At 45.6% G+C, this 23661-nt stretch overlaps 1 protein-coding gene across 2 annotated transcripts in view; it reads right to left on the reverse strand.

Moving 5' to 3' along the window:
* Positions 1-7257: 7257 nt before the first annotated feature.
* The window catches only part of LOC114603393 (guanylate-binding protein 1-like), a 76387-nt gene continuing 59983 nt past the window's right edge, over positions 7258-23661 (reverse strand). For both annotated transcript variants that reach the window (XM_077932183.1, XM_077932182.1), the window contains exons 2-11: positions 21997-22211; positions 21156-21283; positions 19496-19605; positions 17542-17741; positions 16712-16954; positions 14693-14976; positions 12389-12601; positions 10904-11006; positions 9293-9486; positions 7258-7475 (exon numbers count right to left, since the gene is read on the reverse strand). In XM_077932183.1, coding sequence (XP_077788309.1) covers positions 7272-7475; positions 9293-9486; positions 10904-11006; positions 12389-12601; positions 14693-14976; positions 16712-16954; positions 17542-17741; positions 19496-19605; positions 21156-21283; positions 21997-22192 — 1875 coding nt within the window. In that variant the 5' untranslated portion in view covers positions 22193-22211 and the 3' untranslated portion in view covers positions 7258-7271. The remainder of the gene's footprint in view (positions 7476-9292; positions 9487-10903; positions 11007-12388; positions 12602-14692; positions 14977-16711; positions 16955-17541; positions 17742-19495; positions 19606-21155; positions 21284-21996; positions 22212-23661) is intronic.

Raw genomic sequence — 23661 nt, forward strand, 5'->3', positions numbered from 1 at the left:
GTTGTTGTTATTGTAAACGGCCTTTCACCTGACAGCACAGTAATTCTGTTGTCCCTGCAGAGGAAGGTCCTCCTTCAGCAGAATGGTTCCCACCAGGAACCAGGCATGGGACAGTTTCTTCTCTTTGATCTACATGGAACATCAAGGATCCATGTTCAGACATCGTTCTCTGTGTGTCTTATGACACATCCTTCCCTTATGTGGCAGTCCCAGCTCTGCCCTGCTATCGATAATCTGAACCTGTCTCTGTTTGCTGAGCGTTCTGCTAGCAAACAGATCAGATCAGCCCAGGCACAATATGGCTTTTTATGTGGATCATTTAATGCTTGTGGATTAGGGAAGCACGTCTCTGAGGTAAGGCCAATCAATGCGAGAGCTTAAATGAAATGGGATGTGTGGAAGCAGTGGCAATACAAGCCACACACGCACAAATGTATTACAGATGGGAATTATCAGAGCTTCTCATAGCATCACAGCATGGTAGAGTTGGAAGGGACCACAAGGGTCATCGAGTCCAACCCCCTTCAATGCAGGAATCCTTTTGCCCGATGGGGGCCTCAAACCCACAACCCTGAGATAGAGGCTCACGCTCTACTGACTGAGCTATCTCTTTTAGAATTTAGAATACCCTCAAATCCAAAGCTCCAGGCATCCACACTTCAAATGTGTCCTATGTGTCCTTACAGTCTGCTAACAACACCACCTTGAAGATCCTGGGCCCCAGGGAAATTAGACTGGCCTCGACTAGAGCCAGGGCCTTTTCGGCCACGGTCCTGGCCTGGTGGAACGCTCTCCCACAAGAGACCAGGGCCCTGCGGGATTTGACAGGGGCTGCAAGACAGAGCTGTTCCGCCAGGCCTTTGTGGGGGGATACAGTTTGACTTACTTTCCTTTGTATAAAACAAGCCCGAAGGAGGCCCCCAACCCACTCACAGGTCCTTGTATGATGAGTGGAAACAGTTGGTCCTGGCAATTATTAACTATTAATTATCAATTCCACCCTGATAATTGCCACCTGCCCAGATTTCAACTTGTCTGAATTAATTTTAAGATGTATTTTAATTAATATCTGTTTTTATGCTTATTGTGTTGTTTTTATGATGTTAGCCACTCTGAGCCCGGCCTCGGCCAGGATACAAATAAAAAATTATTATTAAATTTATTATTATTGTTCGCACCAGCTCTCCTCACTCACTGCTGCTCCCTTGCCCGACTCCATCCAGCCTTTTCCCTCCCCCAGATATGACTGCCACCTTCCTTCTCTTTACCTCTCTATCTCATTGCTTCTTCTCTTGCCCATGGTCTTTCCCTGCCTGCCATTGTTGCTGCTGCTTCTGTTACCTCCCCTCCATCATCAACCCCATTGTTGTCCTTAGGGTGACATTAAATGGCCAGCGAGTTCCTACTTTCCCACTTTGCAGTGCACAGAAATCTGGTTCTTAGCACTTGCCACAGACTTGAAGGCCTGAATAGTAATGGAGCACCCTCCTCCTTCATGAGCAAATTCAATCTGTCCCCGATGGCTATTCACTAAAATCAGGTGCACATCTCAATTGGAACCTCATCCATTCTGGCCATTTCCCAGAATGAAATATGGCACATCAGAGGGGGAAGTATAGGACATCGGGGAAAGGCAATGCATCAGTACGTCAAGCGAGCTTGTTAGGAGATTGTCAATGTTCTCTGGTCTGCACAGATTGCTAACTGCCCTTCTTGGAAACAGGAGACCCATTAGAAGAAACAGGATAATCCCGCTGCCAAAATTGGAAGGGGTAGATATTTATTTATTTTTGTAAGCAAAGCAATCTCATCTCTCACCAATTCCCCATTTCTTAGTCCTTAATTTTATATTAATGCTGCGAGCTTTTCTTGTGCTCATTAAAAATCACAGGAGCAGCCCGCTGGGGAGTTTGCAAGGCACATTGAAATAAACGGAATGTGACACAGCCATAAATGCTTTTCCATTTGCTAACTCACTGCACTCAATAAGTTCTCAGTGAACAAGGCCTGTTCTTCCAGTTTGCCTTGTCCCTTGGAACCAGGAGCACAGGGAATTCAAGAACAATGGGTTTCCTTCCCCAAAAGATGTATCTTCCCATTTTGTCACAAAGTGCTGATGCACTGCTATTAGCTGTGCAGGGTGCACGACAGCAACACCTAGTGACAGATAGGGAGTATGACAAATACTACAGCGCTGTATTTAAAACATTGGCCAAAGAAGGAGAAGGAGTGAAGGGTGTAAATATTTTAAAAGCCAGAAGGAAACACCCAAATATTCCAGAGAGGATATATGTTTAAACAAAAATCTGTAGCCATTAAAGACACCCACATAGTTATGATTGTTTAAACTCTTCCCATCAGCACTAGAATGATGTACTGCTGTCATGATGTTTGGGGTATGAACACCCAGTTTGATGCAATCCAGACCTATACAAATTTACCAGGGAGTAAGTTCCATTGAACACAACAGGGCAATTCACAGACTAGTACAATTGCACTGTTATTTATTTAAGGTTATTTAAATACGCCTGTTCACAGAATACACCACAGTTGTTTACAGATTCAAAATACAACCATTCTTCATTCAAACCAAGCAGAAACAACACCACAAAATAGCCATAAAACGTGGGATACGGCAGTTTTCAAAGACCAACTGCAATCAATACGTTTTTATCTAGTCGGCCAACAGGGAGGCAGTGGTGATACTGTCGTGGAATGAAGTTCCAGAGCATTGGTGCTACAACAGAGAAGGCCCTGTTCTTGGTAGTGGCCAATCTAGTCTCCCCATAAGGTAGAATCTGAAGCAACCCAGGCCCCATCAAAATATATTAAATGCTGGGGAGGCTCACATGGGAGGTGGCAATGCTAAAGAAAATCAGAGCCCCTAAAGCCATTGATGGCTTTAAAAAGCAAGAACTGGGTCCAGAAGCAAATTCTCAGTCCAGGCAGATGATTCAAAACAGGTAAGATAGGTAACAGTTTGTTCCTGCTAACAAGCAAGTTACCATACTCTGTGCCAGTTTCAAGATTCCAAATGCTCTTGAGGAATGAATTCTACTTACATGGAATGCATTCTGTGTTGTGGACGACCTGGTAATAATGGTAGAAAACCCCTTGGAAAGTATACCAAGGGTGTTGGATAAGATTAACCAATTTGGCCAAGTCGCAGGTTTCAAAGTGAATAAAAATAAAACTAAGTTGTTGGTAAAAAAAATATGACAGAACAGGGGGAAAACGAACTGAGACAGATAACAGAGCTGGGGATAGAAAAGAAGGTGAAATATTTAGGGGTATGGCTGACAACAAATAATATAAACATTTTTAAAGACAACTGTATAAAAGTTTGGAATGATATTAAGAGAAACATAGAAAATATGGGGAACAATTAAATTATCATTATGGGAAAGAATCTCAGTAATAAAAATGAATGTATTGCCAAGAATGTTGTTTTTATTTCAATCTATACCAATAGTCGACAGAACAGGACACTTCAAACAATGGCAAAGAGATATATCTAAGTTTATTTGGAAGGGGATGAAACCTAGGATTAAGTATAAGTTATTAACAGAAGTTAAAGAAAGAGGTGGATTCACCTTACCGGATTTAAAATTATATTATGAGGCGTCCTGTCTTTGCTGGCTATAAGAATGAATGACACTGAGGAACCCAGATATCTTAGATCTGGAAGGCCATGACAATAGATTTGAATGGCATGCATATCTCTGGTAAGGAAAAGCGAAAGTTCATAGGGGATTTCTAAACCATATTATTAGAAAATCAATTTATGCTGGTTGGGAAAAATATAAGAATTTATTAAAGAATTAAATCCCATGGTGGCTATCACCATTAGAAGCATTGTCAGTTAAAAAAATAAGTATGGAAAAAGAATGGGCAAAATATAGAGAGTTGCTAACTGAGGAGGAAAGTCAATTAAAAGTAAAAAAGTTTGAAGACATAAGACATCTGTTAACTGATTGGCTCCTATATCATCAATTAAATGATTTTCAGGTTGGATAAAGGAGTCAGTTTTCGTAAAGAACTTTTGATAATGCAGAAAGAATTGTTGGAAAATAATGAAAGAGTTCTGTCAAAAATGTATAAATTGTGCTGGAATGGGAAACAAAAGATGAGGAAGTAACATCTGTAATGATATACTGGGCAAAAGATGTGGGATATAATATAATATACAATTTGCTTCATGGGAGAAGTTGTGGAATGAGGATTTAAAATTTATAGCCTGCTGTACGTTAAAAGAGAATTAAATGAAAATGATGTATAGATGGTATTTGACTCCTACAAGACTAGCAAAAATGTATAAGAACTTGACCAACACATGTTGGTACATTTCATCATATGTGGTGGATCTGTAAAATAGCTAAGGCCTTCTGGGAAATGATATATAATGAACTTTAAAATAACTTTTGTTAAAAAAAACCAGAGGCCTATTTACTAGGTATAATATGAGAAGAATTACCAAAAGGATAAGAAAGTACTGTCTATGTATGTGATGACAGCAGCAAGAATGCTATTTGCCCGGGGATGGAAAGAAGAAAGAGCCCCATCGAAAGAAGAACGGATAATGAAGATGATGGACTATGCGGAGATAGCAAGGCTGACAGGGAAGATCAGGCACCAAGAGGGTGACAAATTTACAGTGACGAGAAAAAGTATTTGATCCCCTGCTAAATTTGCAAAGGGATCAAATACTTATTTCACTCATTATAATGCACATCAATCTCTGACTTTTGTCTTCTGGGTTTCTGGGGTTTTTCCTGTTGTTATTCTGTCTCTCACAGCTACAATAAACCTACCATTAAAATTATGGACCGCTCAGTTCTTCGTCAGAGGGCAAACGGACAAATTTAGCAGGGGATCAAATACCTTCCCCCCTCACTGTAACAGAGAATGGCATAACTTTATAGACTATATTAAAGAACACTGTAAAAATCTAAAAACGTTAGCAGGATTGACATAGCATTTGTGATTTAGAACAACAAAGGATAAAAAGGAAGTATAATACTTTGGATAAATGCATTTTGTTGTTGTTTAGTCGTTTAGTCGTGTCCAACTCTTCGTGACCCCATGGACCAGAGCACGCCAGGCATTCCTGTCACCCACTGCCTCCCACAGTTTGGTCAAACTCATGCTGGTAGCTTCACATTTTACTCTCGTGCGGGCAAACCCAGCTCATCAGCACTGCAGGCTGCAATTCCAGCACATCCACCCACCACAGGGGCAAAGACTGAACCCTGGATACATGCAGCAGGTTGTTGTTACGCGGCACAGAGGGAAATTGGCTCTGAGCATGTTCTGCTCTTGCATATATTTCAGAGCTGATTTCTTGCGCACAACAGATTCCAGAAGGGAATCAATTTAAGTTGTGCCTGGCTGCAGAAGATGAGGAAGGGAGACAGAAGGTATCAAATTTAACAACAATGCACTAGGTCAAGGTGGTAATCATTGTAGATGCTGCTAAACCAACCTTCCCAGAGATGGTGCCGTCCAGGTGTTGCGAACCACAACTCCCACCAGCTGGTATAGCCAATAGCCAATAGTCATGGATGATGGGAGTTGTAGTCCCACAACATCAGGAGGGGATCAGGTTGGTTGAAGGCTGCTTGAGTCAAATACAGCAAGACTGCAACTTACGCACACTTAACTTGTGTGCATTCAGCTTTATGTGTGTGGATTTTTATTTTTTTAAGGGGGTGGGGCTTGGAGGGAAATGACTTTGGCAATCCCACCCGCCATTGAACCCAATGTGTTTTGACTATAGACAATATTGGCTTTAGGTGTGATCCTTGATATTTACCGTATTTTTCGCTCTATAACACGCACCTGACCATAACACGCACATCGTTTTTAGAGGAGGAAAACAAGGAAAAAAATTCTGAATGAAACAGTGGATGTATCATTTTTGTGCTTCATGCTGTGGCCACAGACATGTGATCTGATGGTGAATTTGGGGTAGCTCCTGAGGATCCATGTGGATCCATGCTTTTTAACCACATTTTTGCACCATTGCAGCCCCAGGCAACAGTGGGTGTGTGATTTTTGGGGGGCAGGCTGCTATGTGATCTGATGGTGAATTTGGGGTGGCCCAATGCAAAGATCCTGAGGATCCATGTGGATCCATGCTTTGTAACTACATTTTAAGTGGGGAGTGAAGGAAAAACACAGAAGGGACAAGAGAGCGGTGTGCAGAGAAGCAGCTGGCTAAGAAAGCAGGAGAGAGATTTTACGGGAGGGAGGAAAGAAAGGCAAAAGTTTCCACAAACCGAAGCCAGCTTTCTCTCTCCTCCTGCATGTTTTCTGGCTGCCTGCGAGGAGCACGGAGAGGAATTAGAAGGAAAGACCTCTGCTTTCCCCTCTGCTTGCCTGGAGGGGAGGGGATTTGCCTGCTCTTTGTTCCGTTTGAGCAAACACAGCAACGAAACAGAGGAGGGTGGGCAGTAAGACCCTGAGGCAGAATGCAGGAAAGCAACCACTTCCTCTTTTCAGGTTTCCCTCTCCGACACAACGCACGGTTGATTTTTGCTGATTTTTGTTCCTGCGCTCCCCTAATCGGCTCCAGGGACCCCCCCCCCCACATTCACTCCATAACACGCACAGACATTTCCCCTTCCTTTTTAGGAGAAAAAATCTGCGTGTAATAGAGAGAAAAATACGGTAAGTAGACACACTTTATGTAGACAATCACCATCTGGTCTCTGCCCACTAGAGGGCAATGCAAGGCCGGCTTGTTTTCTTTCTAGAAATAGCCTATCCTATTTTTAGTTCTGCACAAAGGAACTCCAGAGCAGGGGTTGCAAGTTGTGTATCGTGAAGCTCAGACTTAAAAATGTAACATTACTTCACACTTTGGCATTCACAACCATGTTCCAAACACACACACATACACAAGCTAATAGCTGGCTTTCTCTTAGGAGACCTACCCAGAATACATTTCCCTGCATAATCTTTATCCTAAGTAAATGTCAGTGGACAAAAGGCTAACACTGCACACACACTATACTTTTAAAGCACATTGGAAGCACATTTACCCCCTCAAAGAATTCTGGGGACTGTAGTTTGTTTAGAATTGTTGGGAATTTTTAACTCTGTGACTACAGTGCCCAGAATTCTTTGAGGGAAAGAACATGGTTTGAATGTGCTTTAAAGGTGTATAGATACAGCTCTCATGCTTCCTGATTTGTGCAGATGCATCTAATAATACATTCAAATGCAACCTTGCAATCTGCATTAATTCCACCCCCCCACCCATGCTGGAACTATTTATTTGGCGTGCTCCCAGTTTGAGAAACTGTTGCAAGATGCACACTGTGCATCACCAAAGATGACACAACTGGGATCAAATTTTCCACTAGAGACGACACCCGTTGCCAGCTTTTCTTTTCTTCCTTGAGACGTTGGATTTCACTCTCCATCTTCCTTGCCATCCTCTGAAATCCTTCTTTCAGCAGCAACTTGTGTTCCTGGAAAGTTAAGGAGCACACAGAGACTCGTTCAACTAAGAATCGAAGAGCGAGGGCAGAAAATTACAGACACAGGATAGAATAAGACCAGGACTGGAGCAGAATGTCCACTACACTAGCTGGATATGAAAATGTACATTTTCCCAGCATGCTGCCAAATGAGAGGCACCCTTTGAGGCTGCGTACACACCCAGGTGTTAGTGTTAATAGCACAAAAAATGTAGTTTTGCTCAATCTAGAATTGTTTATGCTCATCCTCATCATGTTGCTTTCAATCCAGATTGATTCTAGATCCTACCATGCACAAGACAAGGGCCAGTGTGGCTACTTCACATGCCCCAGCAGAATGAAGGATGAAAGTACTGACTGCGATCTTGAAACATGCTCACCCACAATGTCATTGAGCAGCTATGGATACACACACCAACATACGCCCCATGGCTGGGACCATTTACGTCTGGTTTTGGGTGGACACACTGTGGGGTAACACATAATCAATCTGCAATGAGCTTTTGTTTTTGGAATTGCAGCCGTTTCTCAAGAAGCACTTATCAGGGATAAAAATGTGCAGATTGTTTGTGGACTATGTAGAAAAAACAAGGACTCAGTCTCCATCAATTCTAGAATGAGATGTTGTGTGTACACAACCTGAAAATAGACTGTCTCCAAGTTAGAATTGGTTTTCAATAATAATAATAATAATAATAATAATAATAATAATAATAATAATAATGGAAGATGGCGCCGGGTCAAGTCTCAACTGAGTCTCTGCTGTGTGAGTAGGAGCTCTGATGACCAAATTACCCTGATAAAAAGGCTCAACCTATGAAAATATCTGCCAACATTTATCAGTAAAAGACTCTGGGAGCTGTCGGGTGGACTTTTAAACCTCCCCTCCCTTTCAAAGCTACTTAAATCAACTTAATAACAATAAGCATACTCCCAGTATGCCTGCCTCTCCCGGTATGCCCTGCGGAGGACCTTAAGGTCCATAAATAGCAACACCCTAGTGGTCCCGGGCCCTAAGGAAGTCAGATTAGCCTCAGCCACAGCTAGGGCCTTTTCAACTCTGGCTCTGGCCTGGTGGAACGCTCTGCCTCATGAGACCAGGGCCCTGCAGGATCTGATTTCTTTCCGCAGGGCCTGTAACACAGAGTTGTTCCGCTTGGCCTTTGGCTTGGAATCATCTTGATCCCCTCCCCCTCTTTCCTTTTTTCTTTCTCCTTCTGTGATGGAACTCCTATTTGGGGACTTCCCTGGCTTTTTTCTGGCCCACGTAGGACCAGTCTGGATAGTTGGCCTTGGTGAAGATTTGACGTTTTCATCCCCAAAAAGTTTTTTATTTGAGTTTCTACTGAAATGAGGCTGAAATTTTAATGTTGTATTTTAATCTTGTTTTTAAGTTGTATTTTAATCAATTGTTTTTATACCTGGTGCTAGCCGCCCTGAGCCCGGTCTTGGCTGGGGAGGGCGGGGTATAAAATTTATTATTATTATTATTATTATTATTATTATTATTATTATTATTATTATTATTCAGGGATTTGTGAAGAAGCACTACATGAGTTGGATCCAAGCTTTACCTAAACAACATGTGACCTGCACTGAGAGGGTGATGATATCTTAGGGTATATAAATGACTGGTGGGGAGTCACTGAAAAGGGACTAGGAAAATATGACCCTCCAGACCTTGTTGGCCCCTGAGCACTGGCCATGCTGGCTTGTGCTGATGAGAGCTGGACCCAACCACAAGCTCCCCAACCCTGACCTAAAGATTACATACTGCAGTGAGCGAGCATCTGCTCAGCTCTGTTTACCTTGAGTTTCTGCTCTATCATCCTGTCTGTTTCCTCTTCCATCAACTTTTTCTCTTTCTCCATCTTCTCCCTCAACAGCTGGAGCTGTTCATCGTGGCTTCGCTTCTCATCCGCCATCATTTGCTGCAACTGCGCCTGCTTTTGCTCCAACAGCTTCTGCTGCAGCTGGGCTGCTTCGGCCTGAGCACGCTGGGCTGGGGGCCAGCGAAGAAAAAGGGACAAACTGAACTGCTGGCAGACAGGAAAGCATTGAAAGAGCATAATCTGGAGGACCACCCCTGCTACCCTATGAACATGGCTGGTTTTACAGCCTTCACTCTTTGAGTGTCTCCAACTTCCAAGCTGAGGTGGGGACAGGGCCTGCTTTGTGGTGGCATCCAGACTTGAGAAGACATTCCCTGGACATATTCATCAGGCTGCCTCCATTGTTATCTTTTAGGCATCTCTTATGTACCCAAGAGTTTACATGTCTTATATTTAATACTCTTTAAAACTTTGAGGGCAATCTGGAGGAAGAATCTCCATTTCCTTTACAGTGGTACCTTGGTTCTCAAACACCTTGCTTCTCAAACGCTTTGGTTCCCAAATGCCGAAAACCCAGAAGTGTTCTGGTTTTCATACGTTTTTCGGAAACTGAATGTCTGATGCGGCTGTTGGTTATTGTTTCCAGGGAGCCTGCACCAATCAGAAGCCACGCCTTGGTTTTTGTACATTTTGGAAGTCAAACGGACTTCCAGAACAGATTAAGTTCAAGAACCAAGGTACCTTGGAGCTTTTGTTTTTGCTGTTTATTTTGCGTTTTTGTTTTTGAGGCTTTTTCGGTTAATTTGTTTTTGTGGCTATATGGAACCTAGTTCAGCTACTGATAGATAGATAGATAGATGATAGATAGATAGATATAGATAGATAGATAGATATAGATAGATAGATAGATAGATAGATAGATAAATAGATAGATGATAGATAGATAGATATAGAGTGACTGCGGAAATGGATAAAATCCCCCCATCCAAACAATGACTATGATCTTATTTATTTTATGGTACAGTACATTGATTATTGCTTTCATTTTATGATTGTTGGTCTCGTTAGATAGTAAAATTCATGTTAAATTGCTGTTTTAGGGGTTGTTTTTAAAAGTCTGGAACGGATTAATCCGTTTTGCATTACTTTCTAAGGGAAAGTGCACCTTGGTTTTGGAACGCTTTGGTTTTGGAATAGACTTCCAGAATGGATTAAGTTTGAAAACCAAGGTACCACTGTACCAGGTCCTTCCAGACCAAAATATACGCCTTTCCCAGGGACACTTCAGAATTAAAATACTCTCTCTCAGGGTATCCCTTGATCACTCCTCCTACCCCAAGCCATAAGAGCCTCTGGCTACACAACAAGACAAGCACCTTGTAAGATCACAGACATTGCCCTTTCACCCAGTGCTTTTGGGGTTTTATCCTGCCCAATGTGACAACACCACACCTGTTACAATATCATAAACCTAAGAGGTACCACAGCTATAACCTGCTTTGCTAGGAGCTCAGAGCCCTACGAGAGCAGGCCAGAACAATGACATATAATTTATGATGTGCAAAGTCCCCTCCTCCAGATCTGCACCTTCAAGTTCCTTCTCTTGGGCAGTCAAGGCGCGGTCCATTTGAAGGAGAGATTTTGCCACCGTCTCCTTGGATTTCAGGAATTCTTCAAGAGCACAGTCTGTCTGATAAAGGATCGGAATCAAAGGTTATTAACTGAATGCAAAAATGGGGGGGGGGGAGTCAAAGCAGATTACATGCAGGGATTAAAGACAACAACAACAAAAAACTTGGTGTATTAATGTAGCAAATAACTGAATAGTAGTTGGGGTGAGATGCTGAGAAATGGATATAAACAAACAAACAAAATGCCTTCCTGTAGCACCTTTGTTGTTGTTGTTTAGTCGTGTCCGACTCTTCGTAACCACGTGGACCAGAGCACGTCAGGCACTCCTGTCTTCCACTGCCTCCCGCAGTTTAGTCAAACTCATGCTGGTAGCTTCGAGAACACTGTCCAACCATCTCTTCCTCTGTCGTCCCCTTCTCCTTGTGCCCTCCATCTTTCCCAACATCAAGGTCTTTTCCAGGGAGTCTTCTCTTCTCATGAGGGGGCCAAAGTATTCAAGCCTCAGCTTCACGATCTGTTCTTCCAGTGAGCACTCAGGGGTGATTTCCTTAAGAATGGAGAGGCTTGATCTTCTTGCAGACCAACTAAGTTTGTTATGAGAAATGGATGTCAGTGACCTGAAGATGGAGGGCACAAGAAGAAGGGGACGACAGAGGACGAGATGGCTGGACAGTGTTTTCGAAGCTACCTGCATGAGTTTGACCAAACTGCAGGAAACAGTGGAAGACAGGAGTGCCTGGCATGCTCTGGTCCATGGGGTCGCGAAGAGTCAGACACGACTAAACGACTAAACAACAACAACAATCCCTATCACATAGCTTGCAAAGAAGGAATGCCTCTTAAACTGATTTTACAGTGCAATCTTTGGGATACTTACTCTGAATCAAATCTTGTTTAATTCAGTGGGGCTTGCTCCCAAGTAAATGTGCATTGGATTGCAGTTTACATCTACAGTAAAGGCGGCAATCCTTCCCCCCCCCCCCTCAGACTGATACCCCCTTCCCTACTGGGAAACTTCTGGGAGGTGCTTGCTAGTGGCAGGTGGAGCCACAGGTAAAAGTGGGAGGAGCAACATGTGTAATATGCTAGTCTGTTTAATATGCTAGTTTTACGCACAAACACACACACCCTTCTGTCCTCCATACAGGTAAGCAAGACACATTATGAAAGTTCAGGGGCACATTCCAGCAAGGCAGAAACCCTAAGGTAAGGCTAATGAGGGCTGTGACCTGGGCATAGAGGGTATGGCTAAGGAGCTGTAGCCTGGGGAGAGTCCAGAGGACCAGAAGGAGAAGGCTGGATGGTCACAGTTGGCCCCTTTGGCCTGAGGCTCCTCAACTCTGGTCTACAGTCTGCTTCTACCCTCCATCAGCACCAGAATGCTGAATCTTTGGATGCTGAGGAAAAGTTGGCTCAGGTACTTCCAAGTAGTGAACCTACCTGAATTCCTTTACAGGGTACCAAACGGTATTCCTCCACCATTTTGTTCCAGTTCTCCAGATAACGCTGGTAGCCACCGGGAGCAGAATAAATTCCTATGTGGACTCCATCTTCCAGCTTCCGGTAAAGCTCCACCAGCACATGGTTGCAGCGGTCAAAGGACACCTGTTTGTTTCTCTCGCATAATTCTTCCTTTTTCTGCTTCAGCTGAAGCTGCCGGAACAAAGCGAAAACAAAACCAGCGGAAAGATGGTGTGTTAACGACAAGGGGGAACTTGCCCTGTTCTGTACCCTGTTGCAATGGGAAAGACATACTAAGACCACATACAATCAACAGCACAGATTTCAGTCGAACTGGAACTATTTGTGGTGGACGTGAGTTTTATTATTTGTCCAACCACATCTTTCCTTGAATTCAGAGCCAGGCCCCCTTGCCATTTTCAACCACCTGTCTATTGGGAGATGCACATATATTCAATTTCACTTGGAAAATGTGCCGCTTGCTGCTAGCATTCTCTAGGCTACGTAAGTAAATGAGTTGAGGTCAACTTGGCCTGCATTTCAATGTCTGTCGCTGCCTGGGGACAACATGCAAGGGTCTCCATTTTGGACAAAGAGACTCTGAGAAAACCATTTAAGTTTCAGGCAGAAGTGAAGGAGCCCAGGCCAGGAAGTACACATACCATCAGCTCCCAGTTGGCATGAGAGGACTCTTGTCAGTCTTCTTTTAATATAATGCGGGTGGTGCTGTGGTCTAAACCACTGAGCCTCTTGGGCTTGCCAATCAGAAGATTGACGGTTCGAATCCCCACGACAAGGTGAGCTCCCATTGCTCGGTCCCAGCTCCTGCCAACCTAGCAGTTCGGAAACACACCCAAAAGTGCAAGTAGATAACAGAGCCGTCTTTTCCACTAGGGCACCCCAGCGAGTGGGGGAGCTGCACGGCTTTGCCAGAGGCCTCCCCTTTCCCTCCTGCATGCCTGCCAGCTGCGCCGCGTCAACCATATGGCTGGCAGGCGTGCAGCTTCCTTCCCAAGCCACCACAGGAGGATAGTGATCCCTGCAGAGGCTTGGGAAAAAGTCAACAACTCTGGGAAACGTGGGGTGGGGTGGGGCGCCGGAGGAGTCTTTGCACCACAGCGCCAGGTATGCTTAAGACGGCCCTGGTAGATAAATAGGTACCACTCCGGCAGGAAGGTAAACAGCGTTTCCGTGTCCTGCTCTGGTTTCGGTGTTCCATTGCGCCAGAAGCGGCTTAGTCATGCTGGCCACATGACCCGGAACAACTTCCTTGAACAAACGCCGGCTCCCTCGGCCAGTAAAGCGAGATGAGCGCTGCAACCCCAGAGTCGTCTGCGACTGGACATAACTGTCAGGGGTCCTTTACCTTTACCTTTTTTATTTGCTTTGGTGTTTTAAACCACCTTGGAAGAAAAGGCGGCATATAAACCCAATAAATAAGTAAGCTATGGAAGGCCCTGCTAGCCATGACATCTATAGCTGTGCAACAGGATTTTGTCTAAATAAGCTTTACTAAGTGTGATCTTTTTTCACAAATGCCTGGAGATGCAGGGGAATGAACCTGGGACCTTTTGCATGCAAAACAGGTGCTCTATTCTGGTGCTCCAGCCCTTCTCCAAAGTTCAGTTTTTAATTGCATTCTCTGCCTTGTGGGCTTCCTCTCTGACCACTGAGAATGTTTCTGGTTCCATGACTCCATTTGCACTGCACATTTAAAGTACTATAGGACTCCCATGAATTTGGGGAGCTGCAGTTGGCTTGGAGAATTGTTAGGAGAGGGCCAGCCGGCCAGCCTGTGAGGCAAGGTGAGGTGACCGCCTCAGATGGCAAAATCCACAGGGGCTGCAGAGCCTGATGTAGATCTTTCTTCTCCCCATCCGCCTTGTTCCTGATGTAGATTTTCAGGAGGTGGGGGCGCCTTTTTGTGGTTTCCCTCGAGTGCCAAAATGTCTCGGCCAGCCCTGGTTAGGAGATCCCTATTCCCCATCAGAGAGCTACAGTCTCCAGCGTGGTTGAAAAAACTACAGCGCCCAGAATTCTTAGGGGGAAGCCATGGCTGTTTAAAGTGATATGAAACTGCTTCAAATGTATGATGCAGATGGGGTGCGTCTGAGGGGGCAGAGGACCTACATTTGTCTACATTTCAGCATTCTTGAGGCCTTTTTTCAGGCCTGCAAAACAGACTGAGGAGCAGGGAAGGAACTTTTAAAAAATGACCCTAAGTTCTGTTTCCAGCCACACTGGCAGAGATAATTGACGAGGCACAAATGAAACCACATATACCTCAAGATCCTCCTGGAATTTTTTAACCTGCGTGATGCCAAAGGCACGGGCCATGAAGACAGAATTGGCTTCCTTTTCGCACTCGGCATGCACAGCCAGCAGCTCATCCACCGCGTCTGTGGGCAACGCCAACCGCTTCCCCATCAGCGCTTCGTAACAGGAAACGGCCTCGTGCACAGCAGCTGCGTTCTCAATCTCAGACAGGGCCAGCACTGCGTTCTCCAAGCAGGGCACATCCCCACTGTTGATGGCATCGACGTAGATCTTCAATAACTTCTCAAGCACTGAAGAGGGAAGGATCAGTGAAGCCACAGAACTAACCTCCTTGCACTGAAAGAGTAATTTCAGGCCCCAAACACCCTTGAGTTGTTTGTCTGCATCAAGTATTCTGCTGTAGCTGCAGATTCACTAAGTGAGAGCAGAAAACAGTTATCTTGCACGTAATAAAAAAGGCATAGTAGCCACCCGTTTTCTATTTACAAAAGAAAGATTCTGTCCCTTGTGGCTGCAGGAAATAACTTGAATACATGTAGATAGCACTTGGCTGAAAAAGCAGGGAGGGATCTTGATAGAAATCCAACACATACCTCCTCCCAGTTACTCTTGTTTGCCTTCCTCCCTTGCTCTCTCCCACAACTCAGCAATCAGGTGAGCTGTTTACATGCAACGGAGGTATTGGCCACACCGGAGCAAAATGTGGATTTGCACTTACTTACCTGTCTCCCCATTAAAGTAGGGGCATTTGTTGTCCTGGACATTTCTGTCACGGCTAAAAATTGGCCGCTGTTTCTTTAATGCTAAAAGAACTAAGTCAGCATGAGCCAGCGGCCTACAATGACTCACGCAACTTTTAACCAAATTGTACCTGTATATATAGAGTGCTCAATGTTAGTGTTGGGTGTGGGTTGGTTAGATGGTAGAAAGCGTGTGTAAAAGCTGTCGGTCGTGGTTGGAGAAGAAGACTACAAAAACTATTTTGTGCCAACTAAGGTCTGAGGACTAGGCAAAGGAGTAGAAAGGAGGTCAGAACCTTTTCTTTTTCAAACACTAACAATTTCCTCTTTTAAATGCTTTTAAAAGTTGATCCTTGGAAATTATGAAATGGCTAGGTTCAAAAAAACTTGTACTTTAAAGAAGGGAAAGGGGGAGGCAAGGGGAGCACTGAGACAAGAGAATATGTCATGTGAACACTCCTAGATTAATGGGGAGACAGCATGTGCAAATCCATATTTTGCTCTGGCTTGGACAAGTCCTTAGTCTGCACCTGCTCCAACTGAGGAGTCAGGGCAGTACCAACCATTTTCTACTGCCAAATGGGACCCTATTGGTTTCTGATGTCACCTGATCCCTAATGGGCTTGTTGGAGTAACACCCTTCGCCCTAAGCCAACTAGAATGGTGGCGCTGCTATGCAGCAGACATCGCAACATCCACAAGCTGCTCTGCTCACAGAGGGGAAAAGGTTCCACCAATGAAATTCCCAGTTAGAGAGTTGTTATTACAGCCATACCTTGGCTCTCAAACGGAATCCATTCCTGAAGTCCATTTGACTTCTGAAAATGTTCAAAAACCAAGGCACAGCTTCCAATTGGCTACAGGAGCTTCCTGCACTCAATTGGAAGCTGTGAAAGCCGCGTTGGATGTTTGGCTTACAAAAAAAGTTCGCAAACCGGAACACTCATTTCTGGGTTTGCGGCGTTCAGGAGCCAAAATTTTCGAGTCACAAGGCATTCAAAAACCAAGGTACGACTGTAGTACCATCAGAACTACACCAGGCAAAAGTATCTACGTCTCAAGTCCAAAGTGCAACAGAGGTCACTGACCAGCACTAAGGTGTGTTAGGTGTACTTTCAACACCTGGAGAGCTCTGAGGTGTTCTGTACAATGGCCAATTATTGGTTTTTATTGGTTGGCATCCACCTGTCTCGAGAGACAACGGAAGAGTGTGAAATGACTCCTATTGAAATGGTTTCCAACTGCCACCTGTCCCAACTTACAAACTTGCAAAAGCGTTCCTTACTTCTCCCTGTCACAACTTGGCCTCCCGGGACTGTCTTGGGTCGTGATGTCTCCCAGATGTGTTGGCAGAAACGAGCCACCGGCTCTAAGAAATCTTCCTCCAAATCATCTTCTTTCAGTTCCTCCAGCCGAGACAACTTTTTCCTGCTAGCTGGGCGGTCAAACGTGAAACATTTCCGTGACGGAAAGAATTTGCGGATACATAACTTGGGCATGTTGAACTTCTGGATTTGCTCACTATTACCTGGGGGAGGAGAAGTGTGAGTACACAAGACAATTTATTAATATTGTCAAATTAAACAGAAAACATGCCATTCATCTCCCCAGTGGGGAAAACTTATTTTGTTACCTGTACACATTCAAGTTTCCATGCTGACTCAACATCTGAGGACCCAGGAATTACTGTAAGCTGAGTTAGGATATTGCTCTCTGACTCAGCACTGCAAATGTGATGGTATAAATGACGCTTTTGAGCATGTACATGCAGCTCACACATGTATATGTGAGATTATTGGGCAAGGTGTCTAGGTCAGAGGGGTTTCAGGAGGCCCAGTCCAAAGGCACAAGCAACATGGTACACTTGGCAGTATGCAGTTTTGATGTATTGTTGTGATGTACCCATATGTGTGCTCCATCAGGCAAGACACTTGTTAAACCCATTTGGCCCTCAATGGGTACATGACTAGTCATGTGCACTCACTTGAATTTTAGGACTTTATTCTTTACATCAGTTGTATGCCTCCAAATTAACAGTGTCCTCTAGGCTGTTAACAAGCTCCAGCTTTCCCTTCCCATCTCAGACGCTGCCTTATCTTTTTGCAGTTATTGTACCTTTCTGCAGTCTCAATGCCTCCTCCAGGTACCCGTCCTCAGTGATGGGCTGTCCATCTATCTTCAGCTGTAGTGTGAAATCCCGCACTGCCCAGATGAAGTCTGGGAAGAAACGGATAAATGCGGCAGAATTCTCCTCCTCTGTATCTTCCCCGGGGGAAGCTTTTGCTTTAATCTTTTTTGTCAGCTCAGTGACATAGCTGGGGAGTGCTAAGGAAAACAATTCCAGGGATGATCTGGGGATTTGCAATATGAACTTCAGCCAAATCATGCACTGGCTAGACTTGTCTGTAGATGCAGCAGTGGCTGGAGAATGACTTGACCTCCGAGCAGGTGCAGCGAGATTTTCTACGCTACAGACTGACCACCTCTTGCAGTTGTGGTTTGGGGAGAGCTTTGTGGCAAGGGACTTATTTTAACATCGTGGCCTTATGCCCTGCTGACAACTCTTATTATACACCTTTAGGTCAATTCCTGACTCCACCCCTTCTAGGATTCCTAGCTCCCCTACTCCTTCCACCTATCTCTCAGTAAGACATGCCCTCGGGGGTTCCCAGCTCTCACACTGTGTCTCAATGAGCTCCTCACCCAGCACCTGATCCTTGGGGTTTGCCTAACCTGCCCCTCAGCTATGTCTCTCTCTGTTTCTTTGCCCTTCACCCAGTTCCTCAGCAGCTCAGTTGGTCAGTGTGTGGTGCTGATAACGCCAAGGTTGCAGGTTCGATCCCTGTACGTGACAGCCATATATATTCCTGCATTGCAGGGGGTGGGCTTAGATGAGCCTCAGGGTCCCTTCCAACTCTACAATTCTACGATTCTATGGTTCTACAGTGGTGCCTCGCAAGACGAAATTAATTCGTTCCGCGAGTTTTGTCGTCTTGCGATTTTTTTCGTCTTGCGAAGCACGGTTTCGGGAAAGTTTTGGGAAAGCTTCAAAAATCACCAAAGTCTTCAAAAACCTCAAAAAAGGCTACCACACCGCGTGCTATGAGTTGCTCCTCGAAGTCAAGTCGCAACTGTATTAACGGTGTTAAGAAAAAGGAAACAAACTTGCAAGACGTTTCCGTCTTGCGAAGCAAGCCCATAGGGAAAATCGTCTTGCGAAGCAACTCAAAAAACAAAAAACCCTTTCGTCTAGCGAGTTTTTTGTCTTGCGAGGCATTCGTCTTGCGAGGTACCACTGTATTTGTTCCAAGACAGACCAGGAGAATTCATTCCACTTGCTTCTGCATCAAGAGATCTGTCTCCCATGGAGTGAAACCCAACAAAGAAACCTACAGCTTTTGCTCTAATCTTTTTTTTGTCAGCTCAGTGACATAACTGGGGAGCGCTAAGGAAAATAATTCCAGGGCTGGTTTGGGGCGTTGGATCTGAATTCAGCCAAACGATGAACCTGTTTAAACCTGCAGTTGTGGGCTAGCTGGCAATAATGATAGGGCTTTTGAGCAGAGATTTACACTACAGACAGACCACATATTGCAATTGTAATTTGGACAGGGTTTGGGGGCAAGGGGCTGACATCTCTCGTTTTTACACCTTAAGGCCTATTCCTGATTTTATGCCTTCTGGAGTTCCTGCCCGTCCCCCGCCCATATCTGTCTCTGGAGGTTCCCAGTTTGCAGCAGTGATCACTGATCCTCGCCCCTCACAATGTGTCCCAAAGAGCTCCTCGCTCACCCACCTTCCAATCCTGGGAGATTGCCTTCCTCTTCTATCAGCTACATCCCCTCTGCGTTTCCTCCTCCACCACCCCGTAGTTCCTCAGCATCATACAGACCACTCTAAGCATCACGGAGTCTCAGACCGGAGAGTTCATTCCACCTGCTTCTGCATCAAGAGATCTGTCTCCCATGGAGTGAAACCCCTAGAGGGACAACCTACAACTGCCTCCTCCTAGTTCCTCCAGGCCAAGCGTGCAAGGCCAGCTGGGATTTCTGATGTCCCAAAAGGATACTGCAGGTTCTCCAGGGCATTTTGGTCAATGGTGCCCACGCTGTTGTACACCAGGGTGCTGCTGAGAAGAATGGCCAGGGCAAAGATCCACGAGTCGTTCTGTGTGTTTCCCTGAAACACAAAACGGGCCTTTCGAGGACATCCCAAGAGTCCATCACCCCAAATCCCAATGCCCCATTGCCAGCTGCACTCTTTGTGTTGTTGCTTTTCCGCTGCTCCATTTGCACCAGGTTAAGGAATTCTTGGAAATGAATGCAGATCATAACTTGCTTGCAGCATCTTAGACTGCACTTGGAAGCCTTGCAGAGGCATATTGGCTAACTGTTGGCAACTACCCCACAAGCACCAAACAGATATGTTTAGGGTTTTTTTACATCCATGACACTCAGCCTGTCACACAACCTCCATAGTGGCTTGTACCAGAATTTGGTGACGGGCACAGGAACTCAGTATCCTGAGAATTTAAACTTTCAGTTAATATAAAGGGTAAATTCTAGCACACAAGGTAAGAGTGGTTAAACCTGCTGAACCACAGCAAAAGCTAACCAGGGTACATGCAGCCATTGGTGGACAGAGCCAAAAATAATGATCAGTAGAATTTCCAGCACTGCACCACTCTTGTTCTCCTTACCTCTCAATCACACACACACCATGGAAGAAGCATCATTTGCCATTTAGATGGTGCAGAGAACAAAAAACCTGCGTGCAGCTTGCAAAATGAGCAAATAAATGCAAGACTCCTTACCATTAAGGCCATGAATTTCAGGGGGATTTTTTTATCATTTCAAGACGAAGCAAACACAGCCCACACAGTTGACTGCAAAATCACTGTTTGTGTTTGCGATGACTAACTACCTTGTGTGGCACAACTCTGGCAAGTGGAAAATGTGCCCTGGCACACCCAAAGCAGTTATTGCTGGAAACAAGCCTGAAACTGAAACCTTTGTTGATACAAAACATTAAATGTTTCAATATCATTTTTGCTGTCTAATGTGTCCCAGGAAAACTATAAATATAAAGCACCTATAGGGCATTAGTAAACATGACCCCACTGGCATATTAAAATATCATGCCTTCATCGAGAACTCTCATTCTTCAGTGAAGCACTATAGTTCATTGTAAACTTCCTTGAGTGGCACCATTTTCTGTGTACTTAAAATGTTTTTCAGAGCTGCACCGTGTCTCAATGAATTGTCACTCGGGTAAACATGATACATGCCCCATTTGCAAACCACAAATACCTGCACCAAGAATCCTTTAGTTTCGTAATAAATATTGGCCCCTCCAGCAAAAGAGGCTAACTTTCTTCACTTTCCCCCCAAGGGCCTCCACCTTGGCATATGGCCAACTTTCTGGAAGTCACATGTCAAAGTAGGTGTGGCCAAATTATAAAAGTGGGTGCGGCCATCTTTTAAAATGGCATGTTTGGGGCGGGGACAACTTGGGGGGCCAGAAACAGCCAGCTATACCCACCCTTGCTTTTATCCTACTACCAAATTCTGGGTTACAGGAACATTCCAAAATGTGTAACACGGGGATATAACTGGCATAAGTATCGGCCATCCCTATCAATATTTGGCCAACGCCTTTTGTCACAGGGCTTTTTTGAATGTGTTGGGCTTCTGCAGCCCCCACCTGAGTTGCCATCTCCCCCAGCTCACCTTCTGCACATCACCCAACCCTTCTGTGTCCAGTAACACCAGTGAGAGGTCTGACCTGTAGGGATGTGGAAGACACCACATCCAGATGCCCTTGGTGAGCGCCTCCACTGTGGTACCCAGACAGAAACCTGTGGGAGGAGCAGATCATCATCATCATCACTATTATTATGCCACCCATCTGACTGGGTTGCCCCAACCACTCTAGAAAACAAGGGGTGCCAAGGTTGAAGGCTTTGATCCTGCACAGAGTTTCTAAACTCTGTGGAACTTACTTCTGAGTAAAGATACCTAGGATCAGATGACAAACTCTGTATGGCTCAAGGCCCAGCTGCCACAGGGTTCCAGACATCCTCAAGACACCTCACAGGACTTTGAGGAGCAACCAGGACCTATTGAGTCCATTGTTCACATTGATTCTCCTTCTTATTGAACTGTACTCTCTTGTTGAAATATATATTGCAATATACTCACAGGAGGGGCCTATCGTTTTGGTGCCATGGAGTCTGCAAAGTGCCACTTGGGCTGATGTTCCTTCAGTGGGGCAGTTAGGTAATAGTCCTAGGATACCCCTTAAGATGGCAACGTGTGTTAGCTGTCATATTAAGGTAGCTTCCTGCTCAGTGGGGACTTCTGCCCCAAAGTCCTTCCCATCCACTCTGGTTCTATATAAATATTTATTTACTCCTCTTCCTCCATGCTTCTCCCCAGGCTAGGCAGAACACCCAGGGGCTCTGATACCCCGTTCCAGACACACCAGACACATCTGCCTTGCTCCTCATGCAAAGCTGCTAGACTCCAGCCCTTCCCTTGAGTAACGGGGAATATTCATGAAGCCAGTCACCTTTTCTCTTGCCGGCAAGCCTGTTCATGAGGTAGGACTTGCCAGTGCGGTACAACCCCGCAATGGCCACCACCACCACCGGCTGGCGGATCCCGGCAAGCAGCTCTGCAGCCTCCCGGTTCACCACAAGCTTCCCGTCCGGCATGTTCTCAATTAGGCAAACAGGAGCCTCCATGTGGACCTGCCCTGGGGCCATCGTGCAAAAGATGATGGGTCTGCAAAAGGAAAACAGAGGCGCTCATTATGCCACAGCCTGCTGCCGCAGCCACTGACCCTAGGCTGGCACAGCAGAGGGAGGCCCTGATGCAGCAGGAGGTCTCCAAAGGAACTCTTGCCTTGGTACCTCTGAGGGCAGGGCAGGAGCTGCCCAAGTCGCTGCTGACGCCAGGCTGCCATTGTTGTTTGTCTCAAGGGTGTGTGCCACTAGCTCTCTTCCTGGTGAACTAAGGCCTGAGAACACAAAGCCAGTGGCAGGAGGTTGCTAGGTTGGCCGCAGTCAACAAGGGTGTTCCCGGCTCAAGCCCCAGAACCTGACAGAAATATCTCAGTACGAAACACAAGGAATACCTCTCTAAATAACAACACTTCCTTTAAAGGTAAAGTTTATCTACAATAGTGGGAGCCCCCGATTCCCTCCACCCCACAATCAGTTTGATTAGTGAATCATACTGGCAAATCAACAGTGCAGCACCACTTTAAAACGATATTTTTAATATAAGTTTATCAGCTTATTACTACTTTCTAGTGAATGAAACCTGAAACATAAACTCGATGAAAGTTTATTCAGAGCTCGGAAACTGAACCCCATACGCTTACCTGAAAGTAAGCACCGCAGGACACAGTGGCAGTTACTGCCGAGGAGACATGGGATGGGGGCGTTGCAAGAGATACGTGTTAGCATTTATATTAGCGAAAGGGAGCAAAGTTCTTGCAGGCGCCGCGCGGGCGTCCAGCCCCCTTCCGCAGGCTCCATTGCAAAGGCCTGGGGCGATTTGCAGCGGAGGGTGGAAATGCTTAACCCTTCCCTTGCCAGCCACTTCCCCGCGCGGATTCCCAGCCTCGCCAGCTTTGGCTCCCGCCCACATGCCAGCGCCGCGTTTACCTCGCAAAAAGAGAGGAGGGGCGAGGAATCCAAAGCTGCGATGTTTCGCTTTTTTTCCCTCTTCCCCCGCCAGCTCGAAGTTTTCCCGGGTGGTTTGCAAAGCGCTCTCCGCTTGCCTTGGGTCTTCAGAGAGGGAGCGATCCCCCAAGCTCCGCCTCTTGTCTCGGTTGCAGGAAAAAGGTTCAGAAATTGCACCCACTGCCCAGGTCACCCTTCCCCGGAAAACTGGCGTCCCGTTGCCAATATATATATAAAAGCGAAAGTGAAAGCGAAAGCTCGCCGGCTGCCCTTTTCTCGGAAAGGCAAGCGATACCGGGAATTCACCTTTCCCGCAGTTGAATGCTTTTCTTGGGATCATAGAATTGCAGACGTGGAAGGGATCCCGCGGGTCATCTAGCCCAACCCCCTGCAATGCCGCAGTCTCAACTAAAGCAGCCCGGACAGGGGGCCGTCCGCCTCTTAAGTGGCAGAGATGGTGCGTTGAGGAGGTTTCTGCCTTGTGCCGAGTCAGACCGATCTGGTTCCGTATTGCCTACACTGGCTGGCAGCGGCAACTTCTAGGA

Source organism: Podarcis muralis, chromosome 7, assembly GCF_964188315.1.
Source record: "Podarcis muralis chromosome 7, rPodMur119.hap1.1, whole genome shotgun sequence".
In the NCBI taxonomy this organism is placed as follows: domain Eukaryota; kingdom Metazoa; phylum Chordata; class Lepidosauria; order Squamata; family Lacertidae; genus Podarcis; species Podarcis muralis.